This window comes from Talpa europaea, assembly GCF_964194135.1.
Source record: "Talpa europaea genome assembly, chromosome: 14".
Taxonomy (NCBI): domain Eukaryota; kingdom Metazoa; phylum Chordata; class Mammalia; order Eulipotyphla; family Talpidae; genus Talpa; species Talpa europaea.
Genome location: NC_140082.1, coordinates 29,158,971 through 29,183,770, shown reverse-complemented (window position 1 = coordinate 29,183,770; position 24,800 = coordinate 29,158,971). Strand labels below are relative to the sequence as shown.

Sequence of the window (24,800 nt, the reverse complement as noted above, 5' to 3'; positions counted from 1 at the left end):
CTTGATTATGGCCAATGAGTTATTACTGACTCCAGTCTTCATTTTCCTTCTCTGTATAAATATTATTGCTCCCTCCCTTCTTTATCCTTTTTTATGGATCCTGCTGCATGGGCTGGGCCTTTCCTGAAATAATCAGCTAAAGGACTTAAAGCCTTTAGAATATTTAAATTGTGATGACTTGGTATATCTGTCCATGGAAAATTAAAGAATAACAAACACAAATTTTTCTCCATGCATATTTAAAACAATGTTTCTGACTACTTAAAATTGGAATTATTATATTTTGATGACTTTTTTAAAAAACAGGTTATCAGAAGACTGAGAGAAAGAGGAGAACCAATCAGACTATTTGGAGAAACTGATTATGATGCTTTTCAACGGTTAAGAAAAATAGAAATCCTCACACCAGAAGTTAATAAGGTAAGAAGTCAGAAAGAAATTTTAGGAGAGCATTTTCACTCCATAAACTAGAATAGTATGGCATTTGACAGCATTTGACTAGGTGCATTATTATAGTCACAATGAAAAAACAAAGTAACCAGATTGCTGCTGCTGAATGTAAGTCTTTGTTAATTAAAAAAGGGAAACCACATAAATCTTAAGCATACAATTCAGTGCATTTTGACAAATAACCACAAGCATGTAACCATTATCCTTATGAATATATAAAACATTTTTGTTCTCTAGGAAAATTCTCTAACACCCTACTTAGCCAGTACTCATATTTTTCCTCCTCCCACTCCTGGACAACTACCTTTTTGAATTCTTTCACCATAGATTAATTTTGCTTGTTCTAGTATTTCATACAGATGGAATCATAATGTATGTGTTAGACTTTTTGTGTCTTTTGTTTAGCATATAGTTTTTAGATTTATGTTATTGCAAATATCACTAGTTTGTTCTTTTCCATTACCAGTGATAATTATAAGACATTATATAATTTGGTTTTGAACTTTGGGCTGTTATGAGTGAAACTGCTTTAAACATTCTTATAGAGATATTTTTTGAACCTGTTTTTTCTCTTGGGTAAATATGTTTTATCTCTTGGCTAAATTCCTAAAAGTGGAATTGCTGAATAGTATGAATAAATGTATGCTTATCTATAAGAAACATCAAATCTTTCCAAGTGTCTACCAGCATTCGTTACTGTTAGATTTAGAATTTTAACCATTCTTTTGTATATGTGGTAATATCTCATTATGGTTCTATTTACATTTCCTTGATAATTGAAGATTATGAGCATCTTTTTACAGACTTAGTGGCTGTATCTTTCTGTGTGGTGTGTTAAAGTCTTTTGCTTATGTTTTAATTGAGTTGGTTTGTCTTTATTTCTAAATTGTAGCAATTCTTTACATATAATGGGTACAAGTCCTTTGTCAGGTATATGGATATATATTTTGTGACTATTTTCTCCCATTGTATGGCTTGCCTATTAATGGTGTCTTTTGATGAATAGAAGTTTTAAATTTTGATGAAATCCAATTCATCAGTTTGTTCTTTTATGGTTATTGTTTTTTGTGTTCTGCTTAAGAAATCTTTGTCTATTCCAGGGTCTTAAAGCAATATTCTTTTGTGTATACTCTCAGCCTTAATGTTTTTTTGAAAAAGAAAATTGGCAGTGTTCTCAAATATAAGGCATTTCACAAAATAGAACTTTGCCATAATGAAATTAGAGAAATAGATAAGTCTCTATATACAACTGTCATACATAGACTATATAATGAATTCTTTAGTGTGAGTTCTCCCCCAGCTGTTCTCAGTTCATCATGGTACTAATGAGTATAAAAGAATTGCTGTAGTCATTAAAACAATGAATTCCCAAGCAAAATGGGACTTTATTTTTAATCTAGTTTAATGCCATTCTCATACGTGATAAAGTACACAAAGGCCCAGTCAAGTTAAGTGATGGTATAAGATTTCCCAATCACTTAGTATTTGAGCCAGGAGTGCAGCTAACCCCTTGAGTCTCAATTCACTGCCCTTTTAATTCTACTTGTTTTTCTCTGTCACCTATCCCTCATTAGTTCGGGATAGACAACTGAAACCTTGTGATCCCTCTTATCCACAAAGGATCATAAGCAAAGTGAGCAGGAGAGTACAGAAGGATATTACTCTCTTATGGCACAATTTTATTCCTTTTTTTAGTTGAGATATAATTGACAGATAACACATTAGTCTCAGGTGTACAACATAATCTGATGTGTGTACAGTAAGATGATCACCACAGTAACTTTCATTAATATCTGTCATCACACATAGTTGTTTATTATGCTGAGGTATTTTTTTAATTTAGTTTTTATTGAGATAATATTGGTTTATAACATTGTATAGGATTGTCCCCTTCAGGTGACTGTTACCACACCACTCCTACTATCATGATATCATTATCCTGCAGTACAGTGCTCCCTCCCTACTTTGCTCTGTAAAGATCTCTCCTCTGGTAGCTTCAGTTCTGTAGTCACTTTCTAGGCTTTGTTAATGATTTGGCTTTATCTGGTCCTTTGTTTTCTCTGTATCCCACATGTAAGTGTCACCCTTCTATACTTGTTTTTTTTTTTTTTTCTTTCTGACTTGTTTTATTTAGCATAATCCCCTTGAGTTCTGTCCATGTTGTCACAAATAGCAACAGTATCTCTTGTATATACATACACCACATCTTCCTAATCTAGTAATCGGTTTTTGGACATTTAGGTTGTTTTCATAGCTTGACTATTGCAAATAATGCTTCAGTGAACATCGAGGTGCATATATCCCTTTGATGAGTGTTTTTGAGTTCTTTGGGTAGTTACCTAGGAGTGGAATTGTTGAATTTTATGGTAGATCCATTTTTAATATTTTGAGAAATCGCCATACTGTTTTCTATAGGGGATGGGCCAGTTTACAAACCCCATATTGTACCTGATTTTCTTTTTTCTACATCCTCGCCAACACTTGTTGTTTCAGGTCTTTTTGATATGGGTAATTCTCACAGGTATGAGGTGGTATCTCATTGTGGTTTTTGATTTCCTTTTCAATGATGGTAAGTGATGGTGAACATTTTTTTCATGTGCCTGTTGACCATCTGTATGTCTTTTTTTTTTAAAGATATATTTATCCATTATACAAGTGCTGGGGTGCAGGCCAGAGATGTGGGGGGGGGGGGCGTGAGAGGATTCACCAGAGACAGAGCGGGAAACAGAACAGGCAGACTGACTGAAATACACTGCTGAGGGGAGCAGCAGGCCAGACAGGAGAGGTCTGCTGCATCATATGGGTTGCTCCCTGGCCAGGGATTGAACTTGTGCTGCAGAGGCTGCGGATTGCTCCATAGTGCTGTACTTAACCCCTTGCGCCACCAGGGAGGCCCTGTATATCTTTTTTGCAAAGTTCCTATTTAGTTCTTCAGACCAGTTTTTGATGGGGTTATTTGTTTTCTTTTTGTTGAATTGTATGGGTTTTTTGTTGATCTTTGATATCAGCCCCATGTCAGATGTATGGTATGCAAATATTTTCTCCTGTTCCACGGGGTGTCTTCTAGTTTAGTGATATTTTCTTTTGCTGTGTGGATGCTTTTTAGTTTGGTGTAGTCCCAGTTGTTTATATTCCCTTGTTTTTCTTGCTATTGGAAACAAAATCACAAAGATATCACTGAAGCCTACATCCTGGAGTGTTTTACTTACATTTTCTTATATGTATTATTTGGTTTCAGGTCTTATATCCAAAACTTCTGTTCATTTTGAGTTAGTTTTTTTGTATAGTGTGAGATAATGATAGTTTCATTCTTTTGCATGTGGCCATCTAGTTTTCCCAACACCATTTATCAGAGACCTTCCTTTTTCCAATGTATACTCTTGGCTCCTTTGTTGTAGATTGAACAGTACATATAAAGATGGGGTTTTTTTTTTTTGAGCTCTAAATTTGATTCCATGGGTCTGTTTCCTCTTTGGTCCAGTACCATTCTGTTTTGATTACTGTAGCTTTGTAGTATAGTTTGAAGTCTGGTAGTGGGATAGCACCACTCCTCTTTTTTGTCAGGATTGTTTTGCCCATTCAGTGTTTTTTCTGGTTCCATATAAATTTCAGTAATCTATAAATTTCAGTAATCCATTGAAACTTTGGGATTGCATTGAATCAGTTTACTGCTTTAGGTAAGATGGCTATTTTAACAACATTTTTGTAATTCTGCCAGTCAATGACAATATCTTTCCACTTCTTGGTGTCTTCTATTTCTTTTAGCAGTGTCTTATATTTTTATCCTTTTGGTCTATTACCTCCTTTTTATATTTATTCCTAGGTATTTAATTTTATTTGATGTGCTTGTAAATGAAATTTTTTAAAATTTCCTGTTCTAGCTTATTTGCAAATAGGAATGCAACTTATTTTTGTACAAATTTTATAACCTGCCAGTTTGCTGAATTGATGTATTGTTTTGATTAGTTTTTTAGTGGCGTCTATAGTATGTCTTCTGCCAGTAACGATAGTTTTACTTCTTTCCAATTTGAATTGCTTTTATATCTTTGTCTTGCCTAATTGCTCTTGCTAGGTCTTTGAATACTATGTTGAATAGTAGTGGTAAAAGTGGGCGCAAGATCCTGGTGAAAAAGCTTTCATTATTTTCACCATTCAGAGTGATGTTTGCTGTGGGTTTGTCATATATGGCCTTTTTTATTATGTTAAGATATGGTTCCATCTATTCCCATTTTTTGTGGGTCTATCATAAATGGATGTTGAATTTTATCAAATGCTTTCCAAGCTTTTATTGACATGATCTTATATTTTTATCTTTTGTTGATGTGGTAAATTATGTTGATTGAATTTTGGATGTTGAACCATTGTGTCTGTGAAATAAATTCCACTTTGTCATGGTATATTATCCTTTTAATGCATTGTTGAATTTGGTTTGCTAAGATTATGTTGAGGATTTTTTGCATCTATGTTCATCAGGGAAATTGGTCTGTGGTTTTCTTTTTGTGTGATGTCTTTGTCCAGTTTCGTCAGGGTAATGTTGACTTCATAAAATATGTTTGGGAATAGGGCCTCCCCGGTGACGCAGCGGGTTGAGTGCAGCACTGTGAAGCTGTCCACAGTCTCTGCAAGCGCGGGTTTGATTCCCAGCCAGCCAGGGAGATTACCACATGGCGTGACAGACCTCTCCTGTTGCGCCCGCTGCACCGTCTGCCTGTTCTGCTCCCTGCTCTGACTCTGGTGAACTCTCTCTGTCCAATTCCTCTGGTCTGTATCCCAACTCTTGTATAAATAAGTAAATCTTAAAAAAAAAAAAAGTTTGTAGAAGGAAATATAGGCGAAACACTACGTGATATGCACGTCAAAGACATCTTTACAGACACATCACCCAAAGCAGTGATAGTGAAGGCAAAGATAAACAGCTGGGACTACATCAAATTAAAGAGCTTCTGCACAGCAAAAGAGACAATAACAAAAACAAAGAGAAACCCCATCGACTGAGAGAACATTTTTGCACACAACACTAATGATAAAGGACTGATCACAAAAATCTGCAAAGAGCTGATGAGACTCAACAAAAACAAAGAAAATAATCCTGTCAAAAAATGGTCAGAAGCGCTAAAAAGAAACTTCTCTGAAGAGGAAATGCAAATGGCCAACAGGCATATGAAAAAATGTTCAACATCACTTGTCATCAGGGAAATGCAAATCAAAACTACCATGAGATACCATCTTACACCAGTGAGAATGGCACATATTAAAAAAACTAGCAACTACAAATGTTGGCGAGGATGTGGAGAAAAAGGAACTCTCCTGCACTGTTGGTGGGAGTGCAAACTGGTCCAACCACTATGGAGAGCTGTGTGGAGATTTCTGGACCTACTAAACATAGAGCTTCCATAGGATCCAGCAATTCCACTCCTAGGTATTTACCCAAAAGACACAGAAACATCAATTCCAAAGAGCACCTGCACCCCTATGTTTATAGCAGCACTGTTTACAATAGCTAAGCTTTGGAAACAGCCCAAATGCCCAAAAATAGATAACTGGATCAAGAAGATGTGGTACATATACACCATGGAATATTACTCAGCATTCAAAAAAGATAAACACATGCAATTTGCAGCAACATGGATGGCGCTGGAAAGGATCATGCTCAGCGAAATAAGCCAGAAAGAAAAAGAAAAATACTGGATGGTCTCACTCATAGCAGGAATCTAGGAAATTTAAATAAAGGACCAGCAAAAAGAATAACCATAAGAAAGTGAAAATCAAAATCAACAAACAACTATGAACCAGAGACACTCTATGGGGGGTAGGGAGCGGGGAGGGGAGGGATTGGGGTCAAAATAAGGGGGTTGCAATTGTATGGGGAATGTAAAAATAAAATTAAAAAAAATTATGAATATGAAAAAAAATATGTTTGGAAATAGTCCCTTTTCCTCAACATTTGGAAAGAACTTGAGATGGAATGGTATGAGTTCATCTTTGACGTTTTGGTAGAACTCACTAGTAAAACTATCTGGTCCTGGACTTTTATATTTTGGGAGACTTTGATTACTGTTTCAGTTTTCTTGCTTGTAAAAAGTCTGTTCAGGTTTTCTATTTCTTTCTGATTTAGTCTTGGATGATTGTTTATTTCTAAGAATTTGTCCATCTCTTCTACAATATTCAACTTACTGGCATATAAACGACATTCATAATAATCTCTTATGATTCTCTGAATTTCTGAGCTGACTATTGTAATTTCTCTTTCATCTCTGATTCTATTTTTCAAACCAACTTTTGGTTTCATTAATTTTCTGGACTATCTTTTTTATTTCTATTGCATTTATTTTTTAATTTATAATCTTTAATAGTTCAAATACCCTGCATTTATTTTTGCTCTAATTTTTATTTCCTTCCTTCTACTGACTTTTGGTTTTGTTTACATTTTTCTAGTTCCTTAAGATGAGAGATAAGTTTATTTGAGCTCTTTGTTTCTTGAATAGGCTATTCTTGCTATATACTTCCGTCTTAGTATAGTTTTTGCTCTGTTCCACAGGGTTCTGTTAGATTGTGTCCTCATTTTTATTTCTCTGAGGTATTTTTAAATTTCTTTTATTTCCTGTTAACCTGATAATCATTCAGTAGTGTGTTGTTCAGTATTCAAATATTAGAGGTTTTTCCTTTTCTTAATGTGGTTGATTTTTAGTTTGATGACACTGTGATTAGAGAACATGCTTGATATGATATCATGAATTTATTGATACTTGTTTTGTGACCCAGTATGCAATCCCTCTTAGAATATGTCCCATATGTACTTGTGGAGAATGTGTATTAGTTTTTTTGTGGGACAGTGCCCTATAAATGTCTTTTAAGGACTAACTCTTTGTTTAAAGCTATTGTTTATTTTCTGTTTGGTTTTCTGTCCATTAGTGATGCGAGGTGTGCAATGTTTCCTCAGAGAAGTCAGATGTAAAAGCCCCATGTGGGTAACGTTACAGATTATTGACTTCTTCCTAGCCATTTTTAAAATTCTTTGTCTTGAACCCTTAGAAAATCAGGACAGTGTGTCTTGGTATAGGTGTCATTACATTTAGGTAAAAAGGTGAAAGTATGTCTTCATTTTTTGTCCCCTGTTCTATTTTTTTGTCTTCCACCTGAATTCTTTGTGTATTACCATCTTCAAGGTTACTTATTCAATCTTGCATTTGGTCTATTCTACTTTCATAGCTTCTCAAGAATTTATCTCCTTTGTTGATCATTGTGTGTCCTGCATCTGTTATTTTCTTTTTCTTTTTTTTTAAGATTGATTTATTTATTTATACAAGCACTGGGTACAGTTAGAAGTGCGCGAGGGTGAGAGAATTCACCGGAGCCAAAGCAGGGAACAGAACAGGCAGACCGACGAAATACACTGCTGAGGGGAGCAGTGGGCACGATAGGAGGGGTCTGCATGCTATTTGGGACCCTCACTGGCAGCCGGGGATTGAACCAGCACTGCAGAGACTGCGGGCAGCTTTGCAGCCCAGCGCTCAACTGCTGTGCCACCAGGGAAGGCTCCTCTGTTATTTTCTGTTTTTTTTTTAGATTTATTTTTTTATTATTTTTTATTTATTTATACAAGCACTGGGTACAGTTAGAAGCGCGGGAGGGGGAGAGAATTCACCAGAGCCGGAGCGGGGAGCAGAGAAGGCAGAAGGACCGAAGTACACTGCTGAGGGGAGCAGCGGGCGGCAGGAGAGGTCTGCGCGCCATGTGGGACCCTCCTCCGGTGACCGGGGAGCATCTGGGGATAGAACCAGTGCTGCAGAGGCTGCGGGCAGCTTCGCAACCCAGCGCTCAACCACTGCACCACAGGGGAGGCCCCTCTCTGTTATTTTCTTACTTAATGTTTTGGTTTCTATCTTCTGTTCATTAATTTTATTTCTCAGGGCATTCCTTTGTTTTTCTGAGTTTCCTATGTATATCTCTGTTTTTCTCCCACTTGTTTAAATTTTCTCTATCATGGCAATTTCGAACTCTGATAGGAAGAAAAAACCTTCCATACCTTTGTAGTTGGATACTGGAGATTTTTCTCTCTGTGTGGTGAAATACGCTTTTGAGGACTTAATGTATCATGTGTTGTATTTTTTTCTGCCCATTTTAAGTTTGCAGACCTTCGACTTTTCTGCCAGATGGCACCATGGGTTCGTGTAATCTCTCTCTCTCTGTCTCTCTCTCTCTGTCTTTTTCTCTCCCTCTCTCTCTCATATTTTCATTTTAATTTTTCCTGACTTGACATTTCAGTATGTCATTCAAGGTGGTATGTTAGGGAGCACTGACCTGCGGCTGCTCAGTGAGGTGCAGGGGAGGGTCTTGTGAAGGTGTTGTGCTAGGGCCACTCATACCCGATGACACTGCTGGTAGCGCTCCTCTGGGTTTTCAGACCTGCATCTCTGTGGTGGGGCTTTCAGCTCCACTTCACTGGTCCAGTGGGGGAGCTTACCCCAGTACTGTTTTCTTCCCTGGGGACACTGCCCACCTGGCTTACCCATCACCTTTGCTAGTATCACCTCTCAGTTAGGGTGCCTTTGTACCTGTCAGGTCTCACCTCCCAAGAACTGCCAGTCAGACCCAGGAGCAGAGATTTCATCTGTCAGTTCCCTCCCCCACTGTAGTCTTCAGACACTTGTCTCCATCCATTTTTTATTGTATACAGTTGGTTTTCCTCAGTGTGCCTCCTGTCTGGGTCAGCACTGATCTCTGATTCCCAGGAGGTACTTTAATTTTGCCCTGAGTCAATGGAACCTGTGGGTATGGTGCCATTTTTGACTTTCTTAGACCATTCTCCGACCCAGGAATGAAATGGGGAACCTCCTCTGCTAACACTATCTTCCCTTTACTCATATTGAGGTATTTTCTTCTAGAAAATTAATAGCTTTAGCTTTGCTATTTAGGGATCTGATCTTGTTTTATGACATAGGATTTGTCTTTGTGAATATTTAATGGGCTATTGAAAATACTCTTTTATGCTTTTTATGTATATATGTTTTATGCTTTATATATAATACATGTTACATATATTTAATTCTTCCCTGGGGAAAAATATATTATGTATAATATATGTCATATAATACTTTGTTATATATTATGTAATATATATTATGCATTATATAGAGAGCATAAAACATATGTATGTTTATATATATGGTATTGTTGTTCAGATCTTCTGTGGCCTTATTAACTTATCCACTTTATCAATTTTTTTTTTAAGATTTATTTATTTTTGCATACAGGAGCTGGGGTATAGGCCAGAAGTGTGGGGGATGAGAGGATTCACCAGAGAGAGTGGGGAACAGAATAGACAAACTGACTGAAATGCACTGCTGAGGGGAGCAGCAGGTGAGACAGGAGAGGTCTACTGCGCCATGTGGGTAGCTCCCTAGCCGTCCGGGGATAGAACTCGTGCTGCAGAGGCTGCGGATTGCTTCATAGTGGGGTGCTTAACCCCTTTGCGCCACCAGGGAGGCCCATCTAACAATTATTGAGAGAGTTGTTATCTATGGCTGTGTAACAAATCACCTCAAAACTTTATAGCTTAAAATGGTTTAATCATTTTTGGTTGTCTATGACTGTAGCAAACCATGTTGAAACCTAGTAACTTAAGATGATTAGTAACTCTCACAGTTGTGTGGTTTGATTAACTTAATCTGGGCAATTTTTTGTTTGGGGTCTTTCATGTGATTGCACCTGGTGAGGGTAATGACTGATAGGTAATAAAGGCTACCCTGGTCTAGCCTTCTAATTTGATGCCTTAAAGGTTCATCCACGTTGTAGCTTATGTCAGAATCTCCTTAATTTTTCAGGCTGAATAATATTTTTTTTTGTATGTATGGACCCCGTTTGTTTATCCAGTCATTCTTGATGGACTTTTGGGTGGTTTATTATTGGGTTGTTACCTATTGACTCTTGTGAATAATGCTACTATGAACATGTGTAAACAAGTATCTGTTGATATGTCTGCTTTCACTTCTTTTGGGTATATACCCAGCAGTGGAATTGCTGGATCACATTGTAATTTTTGAGGTACTTCCATACCATTTTCCATAGCAGCTGTATGTACCATTTTATATTCCTACCAGCTATGAACAAGCGTTCCAATTCTCTACATTCTAACCAATACTGTGTTTTCGGTTTTGATTAAAAAAAAAATTTTTTTTTTAAAGATTTATTTATTTATGCATATGAGAGCTGGATTGCAAGCCAGAGTTGTGGGGTGTGAAAGGATAAACCAGAGACAGAGGGGGGAGCAGAACAGGCAGATCTACTGAAATACACTGTTGAGGGGCGCAGTGGGCAAGACAGGAGAGGTCTGCTGTGCCATGTGGGTCACCTCCCTGGCAGGGAGTTGAACTACAGTGGCTGCCGAAAACTTTTTTTTTTTTTTTAAAGATTTATTTATACATAGTGGGGTACAGGCCAGAGGTGTGGGGGAGGGGTGAGAGGATTCACCAGAGATAGAGTAGGGAAGATAGATAGATAGAGTAGGGAAGATAGAGTCAGGAGAGGTCTGCTGCACCATGTAGGTATCTTCTTGGCCGGGTATCGAACTTGTGCTGCAGTGGCTGTGGATAGCTTCTTAATGATTTGTCTTAACCTCTTGCGCCACCAGCGAGGGCCTAGTTTTGGATTTTTTAATAATAAAAATCCTAATGGATGTGAAGTGGTGACAAATTTGTGGTTTTAATTTGCATTTCCTTAATGATTAATGATGAGTATCTTTTTCATTTGCTTATTGCCATTTGTATGTATTCTATTCAAGATCTTTGACCATTTTTATCAGTTTTTTTGTTTTTGTGAAGTGGTAGGATTTCTTTCTATATTTTGAATGTCAGTCCTTATCAGATATGTGATTGCAAATGTTTTCTCCCATCTTCTGGGTTATCTTTTTTTTTTAAATTGAAATGAACTTATTTTCTGTCTTAAATTTTAAAAATTTAAAAATTTTTTTAATATTTTTTATTTTTATATTCCCCATACAATTGCCACCCCCTTATTTTGACCCCAATCCCTCCCCTCCCCCTACCCCCCCTAGAGTGTCTCTGTTTCATAGTTTGTTGATTTTGATTTTCACTTTCTTATGGTTATTCTTTTTCCTGATCCTTTATTTAAGTTTCCTAGATTCCTGCTATGAGTGAGACCATCCAGTATTTTTCTTTTTCTTTCTGGCTTATTTCGCTGAGCATGATCCCTTCCAGCGCCATCCATGTTGCTGCAAATTGCATGTGTTTATCTTTTTTGAATGCCGAGTAATATTCCATGGTGTATATGTACCACATCTTCTTGATCCAGTCATCTATTTTTGGGCATTTGGGTTGTTTCCAAAGCTTAGCTATTGTAAACAGTGCTGCTATAAACATAGGGGTGCAGGTGCTCTTTGGAATTGATGTTTCTGTGTCTTTTGGGTAAATCCCTAGGAGTGGAATTGCTGGATCCTATGGAAGCTCTATGTTTAGTAGGTCCAGAAATCTCCACACAGCTCTCCATAGTGGTTGGACCAGTTTGCACTCCCACCAACAGTGCAGGAGAGTTCCTTTTTCTCCACATCCTCGCCAACATTTGTAGTTGCTAGTTTTTTTAATATGTGCCATTCTCACTGGTGTAAGATGGTATCTCATGGTAGTTTTGATTTGCATTTCCCTGATGACAAGTGATGTTGAACATTTTTTCATATGCCTGTTGGCCATTTGCATTTCCTCTTCAGAGAAGTTTCTTTTTAGCGCTTCTGACCATTTTTTGACAGGATTATTTTCTTTGTTTTTGTTGAGTCTCATCAGCTCTTTGCAGATTTTTGTGATCAGTCCTTTATCATTAGTGTTGTGTGCAAAAATGTTCTCTCAGTCGGTGGGGTTTCTCTTTGTTTTTGTTATTGTCTCTTTTGCTGTGCAGAAGCTCTTTAATTTGATGTAGTCCCAGCTGTTTATCTTTGCCTTCACTATCACTGCTTTGGGTGATGTGCCTGTAAAGATGTCTTTGATGTGCATATCACATAGTGTTTCGCCTGTATTTCCTTCTATGTATTTTATGGTTTCAGGTCTTATGTCTAGTTCTTTAATCCATTTTGAGTTGGTTTTTGTGTATGGTGTGAGGTAGTAGTAAAGCTTCATTCTTTTGCATGTAGCGACCCAGTTTTCCCAGCACCATTTATTGAACAAACTTTCTTTGCTCCAATGCATATTCTTTGTTCATTTGTCAAAGATTAGTTGGCCATAAATCTGTGGGTTTATTTCTGGATTTTCTATTCGATGCCATTGGTCTGTGTGTCTGTTCTTGTTCCAATACCATGCAGTTTTGATGATTATGGCTTTGTAGTATAGTTTGAAGTCTGGGAGTGTGATGCCTCCATTCCCTTCTTTTTTTTTTTTTTCAGGAGAGCTTTGGCTATTCGGGGTTTTTGGTGATTCCATATGAATTTCATCAATAATTGTTCTATTTTTTTGAAGAATGACATTGAAATTTTGATTGGAATAGCATTGAATCTGTATATTGCTTTTGGTAGGATGGCCATTTTAATAATGTTTATTCTTCCAATCCATGAGCAGGGGATGTCTTTCCATTTCTTTGTGCCTTCTTCTATTTCTTTTAACAGTGTTTTATAGTTTTCTTTGTATAGGTCCTTTACCTCTTTGTTAGATTTATTCCCAAATATTTGATTTTTTTGTTTCAATAATAAAAGGGATGGTTTTTTGATTTCTTCTTCAGATTTATTGTTTGTATATAGGAAGGCTACTGATTTTTGCATGTTGATTTTGTATCCTGCCACTTTACTGAACTGATTGATGAGTTGAATTAGTTTTTCTGTGGAGTTTTTGGGGTTCTCTCTGTATGTTATCATATCATCTGCAAATAGTGACAGTTTGACTTCTTTTCCTATTTGGATTCCTTGTATGTCTTTCTCTTGTCTTATTGCTCTGGCTAGGACTTCCAGTATTATATTGAAAAGCAGTGGTGAGAGTGGACATCCTTGTCTTGTTCCAGATTTTTTTTAAAATTTTTTTTTTAGAGGCATGTTTTATTTATTTAGTTGTTGGTTTTTTTTTTTTTTTTTTTGTTTATACATGCACTGGGTACAGTCAGAAGCGCGGGAGGGTGAGAGAATTCACCAGAGCCAGAGCGGGGAGCAGAGCAGGCAGAAGGACCGAAGTACACTGCTGAGGGGAGCAGCGGGCGGCAGGAGAGGTCTGTGCGCCATGTGGGACCCTCCTCCGGTGGCCAGGGAGCAGCCGGGGATCGAACCGGCACTGCAGAGGCTGCGGGCAGCATCGCAACCCAGCGCTCAACCGCTGTGCCACCGGGGAGGCCCTTGTTCCAGATCTTAATGGAAATGCTTTCAGCTTTTCACCATTGAGAATAATACTGGCTGTTGGCTTGTCATATAGGGCCTCTATGATGTTGAGGTATGTTCCTTGTATCCCAAGAATTTCAAGAGCTTTTATCATGAATGGGTGTTGCACTTTGTCGGTCGAAAGCTTTTTCAGCATCTATTGCTATTATCATATGGTTTTTATATTTCTTTTTGTTGATGTGTTGGATAAGTTGATTGATTTTCGGATGTTGAACCATCCTTGTGTCCCTGGAATGAATCCTACTTGGTCGTGGTGAATTATCTTATGGATATATTGTTGGATTCTGATAGCTAAAATTTTATTGAGGATTTTTACATCAGTGTTCATTAGGGAGATTGGCCTGTAGGTTTCTTTTTTTGTGTTGTCCTTGTTTGGTTTTGATATTAGTGTAATGTTGGCTTCATAGAACGTGTTTGGTATTATTCCTTCCTTCTCAATTTTTTGGAAGAGTTTGTGAAGGATAGGCACTAATTCATCTCTGAATGTTTGGTAGAATTAATTTGTAAATCCATCAGTTCCTGGGCTTTTGTTTTTGGGGAGGTTTTTGATTACCATTTCAATTTCGCTGCTTGTAATTGGTCTGTTTAGGTGTTCTGTTTCTTCTTTATCTAGCTTTGGGTGATTGTAGAGTTGTTGGAATTTGTCCATCTGCTCTAAATTGTTGAACTTGTTTCCATATAACTGTTCATAGTAGTTACTGATTATTCTTTTGATTTCTGCTGTGTCTGTTGTGATTTCTCCTCTTTCATTTATGATCCTGTTTATTTGTGCTTTCTCCCTTTTTTCCTTTGTGAACCAGGCTAGGGGTTTGTCTATTTTATTTATTTTTTTGAAGAACCAGCTCTTGATTTCATTGATCTTTTGGATTGTTTTTTTAGTTTCGATTTCATTTATTTCTGCTTGGTTTTTATTATTTCTTCTACTGGTTTTGGGTTTTTTTTGTTGTTCTTTTTCTATATCTTTGAGCTTCAAGATTAGGTTGTTTCTTTGAGTTCTTTTTTGTTTCTTGATGTGAGCCTCTGTTGCTATATATTTTCCTCTTATTACTGCTTTTGCTGCATCCCATACATTTAGGAAATTGGTGTCCTCCTTGTCATTCAATTCAAAGAATTTTTAAATTTCTTCTTTGATCTCCTTGTTAGTCCAGTGGTCTTCCAGAAGTATGGTTTTCAATCTCCATGAGGTAGGAGAGTTCCTTGCCTTCTTTTTATGGTTTATTTCTAGTTTGATGCCTTCATGGTCAGAAAAGATGGTTGGTATGATTTCAATCTTGGTGTATCTGTTGATGTTCGTCTTGTGTTCCAGTATGTGATCGATCCTGGAGAATGATCCGTGTGCACTTGAGAAAAATGTGTACTCAGAGTTTTTTTGGGTTTAGTGTTCTATAGATGTCTGTTAAGCCCAGTGCTCTAGATCTTTATTTAGAGCTTTAGTGCCTTTACTTATTTTTTGTCTTGTTGATCTATCCATTGTTGATAGTGGTGTCTTGAAGTCTCCCACTACGTATGTGTTTTCTCTGATGTCTGTTTTCAGAGATGACAATAATTGTCTGATATATTTTGGTGCTCCTTCGTTGGGTGAATATATGTTAATGAGTGTTATTTCTTCTTGAAGTATTGTCCCCTTGATCATAATGTAGTGACCATTGGGGTATCTTTTTATCTTTTTGAGTTTGAAATCTGTTTTATCTGATATAGATATAGCTGTTCCTGCTTTCTTTTTTGGTCCATTTGCTTGTAGAATTGTTTTCCATCCTTTAACTTTGAGTCTATTTTTATCTTTTGTAGCTAAATGTGTTTCCTGGAGACAGCAAAAGGTTGGATTTTGTTTCTTAATCCAGCCTGCAACTCTGTCTTTTTATTGAAGAGTTTAGTCCACTTACATTTAGAGTTAATATTGATATGTTAACATCTGTATTTGCCATTGTGTTTGTCTTTCCTTTGATTTTATTTATTTATTCTCTTAATAACTTTTTTTTTGGCCTTCTTTCGTTGTTATTCGTCCCTCTGAGGTTCTGGCTTTAGGACTCCTTGTAGTATTTTTTGGAGTGGGGATTTAGTCGTAATGAAATTCCAGAGTTTCTGTTTGTCTGGGAAGGTCCTTATTCTTTCTTCATAGAGGAAGGAGAGCTTTGTGGGATAGAGTATTCTTGGCTGGCATCTGTTTTCTTGGAGTCTGTTGACTATGTCCCTCCACTCTCTCCTTGCTCGTAGTGTTTCTTCGGAGAAGTCTGATGTCAGTCTGATTGGTTTTCCTTTGAATGTTATCTGTTTCTTCCCTCTTGTCAGCTTCATTATTTTTTCCTTGTCCTGGATTCTTGGGAGCCTTACTATTATGTGTCTTGCTGTATTTTTCCTTTCATCGTGGAAGTTTGGTGTTCTTCTTGCTTCTTGTATATCAATTTTCAGCTCCTTCTTCACATTTGGGAAGTTCTCTTCAATTATCTCCTTGAATATTTTCTCTGTTCCTACATCTCTCTCCTCTCCTTCTAGGATTCCTATAACTCTTATATTTCCTTTCCTCATGGAGTCAGGTAGTTCCCAAAGTCTTTCTTTGGTCTTTTTCCTCCGTACTTCTCTTTCCTTTTCTGTTTTGGTTCTTTTTATTTCTGTGTCTTCAAGAGTACTTATTCATTCTTCCATTTCATCTATTCTGCTTTCATTGCTTTTCCCAGAGTTCTTTAGCGCCTCCATTAATTCTTTGATCTCCTGCATTTCTTTTACTTCCCTCTTTAGAGACTCAATTTCATTCTTCTGATCGTTGATTATTTTTCCCTTATTGTTTTCCTTTATGACTTCTGTCAGTTTTTTAATCACGGCAATTTTAAATTCTCTTTCTGGAAGGCTCAGAAGTTCTTCCAAGTTACTGTTGTTGCAATCTCGGGGGTGGTTTTCTTTTTGTGGTGTGCTTTTTTCCTGAGGAGTTGCTGGGTTGCATGTGGTTTTTCTACTCCCTACTGTCTGTTTTTTAATTTGCCGTATGCATTGGGACACTGTGTTGCTGGTACTGGCCGGCATCTTGGGCGAACTTCCCAGCTCACCTCTGGCTCTTCCAGGAGCCCTCTGCCGGTTCCTAGCAGGCTTTACTGAAGAAAGGTCCCTGTTCTAAAAAGGCGATGCGGGTTCGCACTCCTCTGCATGCCCGTTCTGCCCTGGTGGTGGGTTCCCGCTCTCCCTCTAGGCTCGGACTGCAGGCCAGAAGGGGCCTGGCATGGGCGAACTTCCCAGCTCACCTCTGGCTCCTCTGGGCCCTTCTGCCGGTTTCAAGCAGTCTTTACTGAATAAATGTCCCTGTTCTAAAGTGGCGATGCTAGGACACACTCCCTGCGTGCCTGGTCTGCCCCGGCAGAGGGTTGGGTTATCTTTTCACTGTTCACATTATCGTTGATCCAAAAAAAGTTTTTAATTTCAGTGAAGTTCAATTATTTCTTTTCCCTTTTTATTTTAGCTTGTTTTTTAGTTAAGTGTGACTCATGATGGTTACCAGTTTCTAAATGCTGCCTTCCATCTTGACTCCAAATGCATGACTATACTGCAAATAAAATCTTTTTTTTTTAGTTCTTTACATTTTTTAATTTTAAATTTTATTTAAATTTTTTTTTAAACTTTTCTTTTTTTTTTCTTTTTTTTAAATTTTCTAGAGGCATGTCTTATTTATTTATTTATTTATTATTTGTTTGTTTGTTTGGTTTATACATGCACTGGGTACAGTCAGAAGCGCAGGAGGGTGAGAGAATTCACCAGAGCCAGAGCGGGGAGCAGAGCAGGCAGAAGGACCGAAGGACACTGCTGAGGGGAGCAGCGGGCAGCAGGAGAGGTCTGCTCGCCATGTGGGACCCTCCTCTGGTGGCCGGGGAGCAGCCGGGGATCGAACCGGCTTCAGAGGCTGCAGGCAGCTTCGCAACCCAGCGCTCAACCGCTGCGCCACCGGGGAGGCCCTTATTTAAATTTTTAATTCAAATAACATTGCATTAGACTAAGTTTCAGGTGTGCATCTTTATAAATCAACATCTGTACATTTACCATTAAATGTCCAAATATCGATATATCATTCACCACACAGTTGATCACTTTTACCCATTTACCCACTTGCTTCCCCCTTCCTTTCTGGTAATTCCCTAATTGATCTTATAATCTAAATTTTTTTAAGGTAATCTGTTTTCTCTATATTTGATAGAATTTACTAGTGGTGCTATTTGGTCCTTTTGTTTTGGGGGAGACTTTTGATTACTATTTCCATTTCCTTATTTGTGATCAGTCTGTTCAGGTTTTCAGTTTCTTTCTTATGCAGTCTTGAAAGGTTATATGCTTATAAAAATTTTTTGATTTCTTTCACATTTTAGTACTGTTCATATACTCTCTTTAAATTCTTTGTATCCTGTAGTATCTGTTGTAACTTCTGTTTTAATTTTGAGTTCTCTCTGTTTCCTTGTGAGTCTGGTTAGAGTTGTGTATTTTGTTTCTTTTCAAAGGACCAGCTCTTTCATTGATCTTTTGAATTCTTCTATTATGATCTAATTTTTATTCCTTCTCGATGTTGGGCTTTCTTGTTGTATTAGGTGTAAGCATAGATTTTTGGGGGTATGTTTTACCTTGTTTCCTGAGGTAGATCTGTATAGCTATAGACTTAGGTATTGCCTTTGTTACATCCTATAACTTCTGATATGTCATGTTTCTGTTTTCATTAATCTCCAGGTAATTTTTGGTTTATCCTTTGATTTCCTCATTATCCTTAGTTGTTCATTAGTATGCTATTCAGTCTACATTTATTTGTGGTTTTCCTTTTTCTTTTTTTTGAGATTTTATTTATGCATATAAGAGCTGGGGTGTAGGCCAGATGTGTGAGGGGCGGGGGTAAGAGGATTCACCAGAGAGAGTGGGAGCAAAACAGATTGACTGAAATACACTGCTGAAGGGAGCAGCAGGTGAGACCAAAGAGGTCTGCTGCACCATGTGGGTTAGCTCCCTGGCCAGGTATCGAACTCATGCTGCAAATAGCTTGACGGTGCTGACTTAACCCCTTGTACTGGCCCTTGCACCACCAGGAGGGCCCTCCTCTTTTCCTTTTGGTTGGTTTAGTTTCATACCATTGTTAAATGAAGAGATGAGTGAAATGATTTCAGCCTTCCTAAGTTTGTTTTTTTTAAAGATTTATTTATTTATACAAGCACTGGGTACAGTCAGAGCATGGGAGGGAGAGAGAATTCACCAGAGCAGGGAGCAGAACAGACAGCCTGACAAAATACACTGCTGAGGGGAGCAGAGGGCATGGCAGAAGAGGTCTGCGCACCATGTGGGACCCTCACCGGTGGCCGGGGATCGAACCGGTGCCTGCAGAGGCTGTGGGCAGCTTTGCAGCCCAGTGCTCAACCGCTGCGCCACCAGGGAGGCCCAGCCTTCCTAAGTTTATTGAGACTTGTTTTCTGTCCCAGCATCCCTCAGAATGTCCTATGAGTACTTGAATAGTTTTTTTTGGGGGGTAGAGTGTTCTGTAAACATCTACTAAGTCCGTCTTACCCAATTTGTCATTGTAGTTGATTGTTTTTGTTTTTGTCTGGCGTTCTGTTATTGTTGTGAGTGGTATGTTAAAGTCAGATACTACTGTTGTGTGTCTGTAATTGTCTCCCTTTTGCTCCGTTAGTATTTGCTTGGCGCTACCATATTGGGAACATATATATTAATAAGTGTTAAGTCATCCTGTTGTATCGATCCATTTATTGTTATATAATATCCGTCTTTGCCTCTTGGTTACCTTTTTTTCTTTAAAGATTTATTTATGCATACAAGAACTGGGGTACAGGCCAGAGGTGTGGGGGGTGAGAGGATTCACCAGAGACAGAGCAGAGAACAGAACAGGCGGACTGACCAAAATACACTGCTGAGGGGAGCAGCAGGTGAGTCAGGAGAGGTCTGCTGCGCCATCTGGGTTACCTCCATGGCCGGGGATTGAACTCGTGCTGCAGCGGCTGCAGATAGTTTCACAGTGCTGCGTCTCAACCCTTTGCGCCACCAGTGAGGCCCCTTGGTTACCTTTTTTGACTGAAAGTCTATTTTATGTATAGCAGTTTCTGCCTGTTAAAAATTTCCATCATCTTAGAGTACCATTTTCTATCCCTTCATACTATGTTTGTTTTTTATAGCTTAAGTGAGTCTCTTAGGGCAGCTTATAGTTGGGTATTGTTATTTATTTATTCATATTTTCAAAATATTTATTTATTTATACAAGCACTGGGTACAGTCAGAAGTGCGGGAGGGTGAGAGAATTCACCAGAGCGGGGAGCAGAACAGGCAGACTGACGAAATACACTGCTGAGGGGCGCAGCAGTAGAGGTCTGCGCGCCATGTGGGACCTTTGCCCGGCGGCTGGGGGTCGAACTGGTGCTGCAGAGGCTGCGGGCAACTTTGCAGCCCAGCACTCAACTGCTGTGCCACCGGGGAGGCCTGGGTATTGTTTTTTAATTCATCCAACTACTATCTTTTAATTGTTGAATTTAGTCCATTTGCATTTAGATTATTACTGATAAATGACAGCTTGTTTCTGATTTTATCTTATGTACTTTGGTTCTGTTTGTTAATGTTTTGTAAATTTTCTTTTTTTACTTAGATATAAGTAAAATATCTTTCATCATTCTTGAAAGGGGGGTTTAGTAGTATCCAACTCCTTCAGTCTTTATTTTTCCCTCATGTCTGAAAGAGTTTGACAGATTACTGTTGTCAGCTTTCATCTTTTGAGTCTTATGAATATGTCATTTTGCTCTCTCTTGTCCTGTAGAGTTACTGCTGAGAATTCTGATGGGAGTACCTTTTTATGTTACCTACTTTCTCCCCCTGCAACCCATGTGTCTTTATGTAGATCTCTTTGCCTTTAGTTAATCAGGTGTTCTGTTAGCTTCATGAAGTTGTATACGTAATTCTTCAGCTGTGGGAAGTTCTCAGCTATTTTTTGAATAAACTCTGTTCACTTCTCTTTTTCTTTATATCCCAGGATACCCATAGCCATTATGTTACCTTTCCTAACGGAATCAGATAGCTCCCTTAGCATCGCTTCATTTCTTGAAATACTTATTTCTCTCTTTTTCTACTGGATTATTTCTAGGTTTCTATCTTCAGGCCCACTGACTTGTTCCTGCAATAGGTCTATTCTATTTCCATGGTTTTCTGTAGCATTCTTTTTTTTTTTTTAAATTATAAAATATTTTTTATTGCAAAATGATTACTACAGTAACATTAGTTAACATCCCCATCACCTCACATAATTACCATTTTTTTTAAATAATTTTATTTTTATATTCCCCCATACAATTGCAAACGCCCCATTCTGACCCCAATCCCTCCCCACCCGCCCCCCTTCTGTAGCATTCTTAATGTTGCTTATTGAGTTCTTCCCAATCTGAATCTGTTAGTTTCTTTTTTTTTTAAAGATTTTATTTATTTATATAAAAACTGGGGTACAGGCCAGATGCGCAGGAGGGTGAGAAGATTCACCAGAGACAGAGTGGGGAACAGAACAGGCAGACTGACAAAATACACTGCTGAGGGGATCAGCAGACGAGACAGGAGAGGTCTGCCGCGCCATGTGGGTTTCTCCCTGGCCAGCCGAGATTGAACCCTTGCTGCAGAGGCTGTGGACAGCTTCACAGTGCGTTGCTCAACCCGCCTGCACCACCAGGGAGGCCCTGAATCTGTTAGTTTCTTAATTAAAGCTTCAATTTTTATTTCCTGTTCGTTAATTTTATTCTATTTTATCACCTTTTATACTATCCCTGGCCTTTGTTTAAAATCAGAATTGAGCTGCCTATCTTTTCTTTTTCCAGCAGGTGGTGCTATGGCTTTGTTTTTTAGTTACTAAATGACAGCCCTGACGTGCCTCAGGCAACGATAACACAACTGCTGTTGTGTCATTAGGGTCGGGGAGAAGAGTTTGAAGGTGGTCAGTCATTAACGTGGACATGTGGGAGGGCTGGTTCTCCTATATGTCCCTGCTGTTAGCCCTCCTTTTTGGGGTCCCAGATTTGATGTTCTGCTTCTGTGCACTATTAGTACCCTTCTCAGTACCAGCACAAATTCCAAGATGTGGGGAAGTGAGTCTGTAGTCTATACTACTTTCTCTGTTCTCCTTTCTAGGGTTCCAGTCCACATGAAGTAACCCTAGCATCTCTGCTTTGGGGTTCACCTATGCCACATCCATGCTGTGTCTTTTCATCCCAGGGACTTTGGTTTGGGAACCCTGTTGTCTTCATTCCTCTCAGACTACCCACACTGTTCATCACTCTCTACCTGTCTACCTTCCATTGTACAAATGGGCTGATCTCCTTAGATTCGTTCTAAATTGTTGATCTGAGGTGCAGCGGCTGCTTCAGCCTCACCACTGTATATGGGATTCCCTCAGTAGTCCTATCCCTGGATAATTGTCAGTCATTCCTCTTGTGAGTAAAGCAAGGAGTATCTTCTGTTGCCATCTTGACATCCTATTTTGTTTTTGCTTTTTTGCCTATGTTTTTGGTGTCAAATTCAAGACGTCATAGCCAAATCCTACATCATGAAGTTTTTCCCTTATGTTTTCTTGTAAGAGTTTTACAGTTTTAGGTCTTATTCTTAGGTCTTTGATCTATTTGAATTAATTTTTGTGTGTGCTGTTAAGGTGTAAGTGTCCAGCTTTCAGGATTCCATTTCTTATTAAATGGACACACGCTGAATGTTAATAAATATGGAATTTGTTAGAAACATAGTGAAAGCCTGGGGTACAGATGAGACACAAATGTTTATGCTATTAACGTTTCTAAGTGTTTTAGGTGTTGGGAGTAGTTGTAATGCTGTTAGACAATTTAAAACTGGATTGGGGACTCTAATGGAATCCTGGTCACTTCTACTAGTTATAATTAGAAAATTATACCATTTATGCATTGTCTTATGTAGGTTTGTCACTCATGTTTTATTTTTCTGATGATTGGACTAGCCATTGATGTACATTCTCCTGAATGTAAATCTGTTCATAAGAAATCAGAGAAGTGGGCCTCCCCGGTGGTGCAGCGGTTGAGCGCTGGGTTGCGAAGCTGCCTGCAGCCTCTGCGGCACCTGTTCGATCCCCGGCTGCTCCCCGGCCACTGGAGGAGGGTCCCACATGGCGCGCAGACCTCTCCTGCCGCCCGCTGCTCCCCTCAGCAGTGTACTTCGTCAGTCTGCCTATTCTGCTCTCCTCTCCCCTCTGGCTCTGGTGAATTCTTTCACCCTCCCGTGCTTCTGACTGTACCCAGTGCTTGTATAAATGAATGAATGAACGAATAAATAAATAAATAAATCTTTAAAGAAAAAAAAAAAATCAGAGAAAGGGCCTTCCTGGTGGCGCAGTGGTTCAGCGCAGGTTGCGAAGCTGCCCGCAGCCTCTGCAGCGCCGGTTTGATCGGGCGAGGGTCCCACATGGGGCGCAGACCTCTCCTGCCACGCCCGCTGCTCCTCTCAGCAGTGTACTTCGTCAGTCCACTTCGTCAGTCTGCCTACTTCGTCAGCTCTGGCTCTGGTGAATCCTCTCACCCTCCCGCACTTCTGACTATACCCAGTGCTTGTATAAATAAACAAATAAATCTTTTAAAAAAAAAAAGAAATCAGAGAACGACAAATACTGTATTATTTCACTTGTGGAAGATAAAGGAAACAAATGAACAAACAAAACATAACCATTTTGACTATAAGAACAAACTAGTGGTTACCAGAGAGGAAAAGGGAAGGGGGGTAGGTAAATGGTGAATGGAAACTAAGCTTTTGGTGGTGGTGATAATGTACTACATACAGATTTTTGAATCACAAAAGCTATGTACCTAAAGCCCGCACAGTATTTTATTTAAACCAATAAAAAATTAAATCAATAAAAAATTTTGAAAAAGAATTAACTTTAAATGGACAGTAATGATAACTGTATTTGAGTCTCTGTTTTACTCTTACCTCCTTGTGGAGGAAAAAAAAAGTGAATTGTACTTTTTATTAGTGAAAAATCAGAAGTGAAATTTCATGCCAGATAAAATTTTCACCTTTTTCAGGGATTGAGGAATGATTTGAAAGCAGCTTTGGATAAGATCGACCAACAATACCTCAATGAACTTGTAGGTGGTCAAGAACCTGGAGAGGAAGACACACAGAATGATTTGAAAGTTCATGAAGAAAACACCACAATTGAAGAGTTAGAGGTAACCTCTACTTCACCTCATTTTATCTCCCATCACACCTTTCATTTCCCTGGAGCAGGTGGTTAAGGTCATTAGATCCTTTTTTTTCAGAGCACACCCCTGCTATTGCTCTTTAGAAAGCCTGTTCATTGTCTTTTGTTTCATGCTTTTATTTATTCACTCTCCTTTTCTCATTTTCTACTCCTGTCCCCCTTCAAAAGTAGTTATTTAAACACGTTTGATGTGCATCCTTTTATTTTTTGGGTTTTTTGAAATGTGTGTGTGTGTGAATTTGATTTATATAAATGATACTGTGTGTGAAATTCTTCATTTTATTTTTCACTTTTCTTTTTTCACCTGTCACTGTGTGTAAGATCCAGCCTTGGTGGCTTACATACATTTGGATATTTGCTTTTAATACTACATAATTTTTATATATTGTGGTGTTCATTTTTATATATTGTGGTTTTATATATGTGGTGTTCCATTTTTATTCCCCCATAATGTCAGACAGTTAGATTGCTTCCATCTCTCTGTCACAAGCAGGTTTATGATAAACAATCTTGTCCATACCCTGTACAGACTAAGATGTGAGATTGCTGAATTTGTAAATATTCAACTTGTCCAAGTACCACCAGGTTGCTCTTTGCAATGACTGTACTTGTTGATACCCCCATACCAGTATGTGTCATGTATCCTTTTATCCCTGCCTATACTTGGCAATATCTTGCTTTCTAATTTTGCCTGTGTGTTAAATGTGGAGTGATATATGGAATCTTTAATTAAAAAACAAGTGTTGTACCATCTAAATATCTAGTGTGAGCATA

At 38.4% G+C, this 24,800-nt stretch overlaps 1 protein-coding gene across 7 annotated transcripts in view; it reads left to right on the top strand.

The window, feature by feature from the left end:
- Positions 1-24,800, top strand: part of PRPF18 (pre-mRNA processing factor 18) — a gene marked incomplete at both ends in the record, with an annotated part of 62,105 nt that overhangs the window by 20,188 nt on the left and 17,117 nt on the right. For 6 of the 7 annotated variants that reach the window (XM_084254469.1, XM_084254468.1, XM_084254466.1 and 3 more), the window contains 2 exons: positions 307-420; positions 23,848-23,994. In XM_084254469.1, the coding sequence (XP_084110595.1) occupies positions 307-420; positions 23,848-23,994 (261 nt within the window). The remainder of the gene's footprint in view (positions 1-306; positions 421-23,847; positions 23,995-24,800) is intronic. The other variant, XM_084254470.1, reaches the window with a different exon arrangement.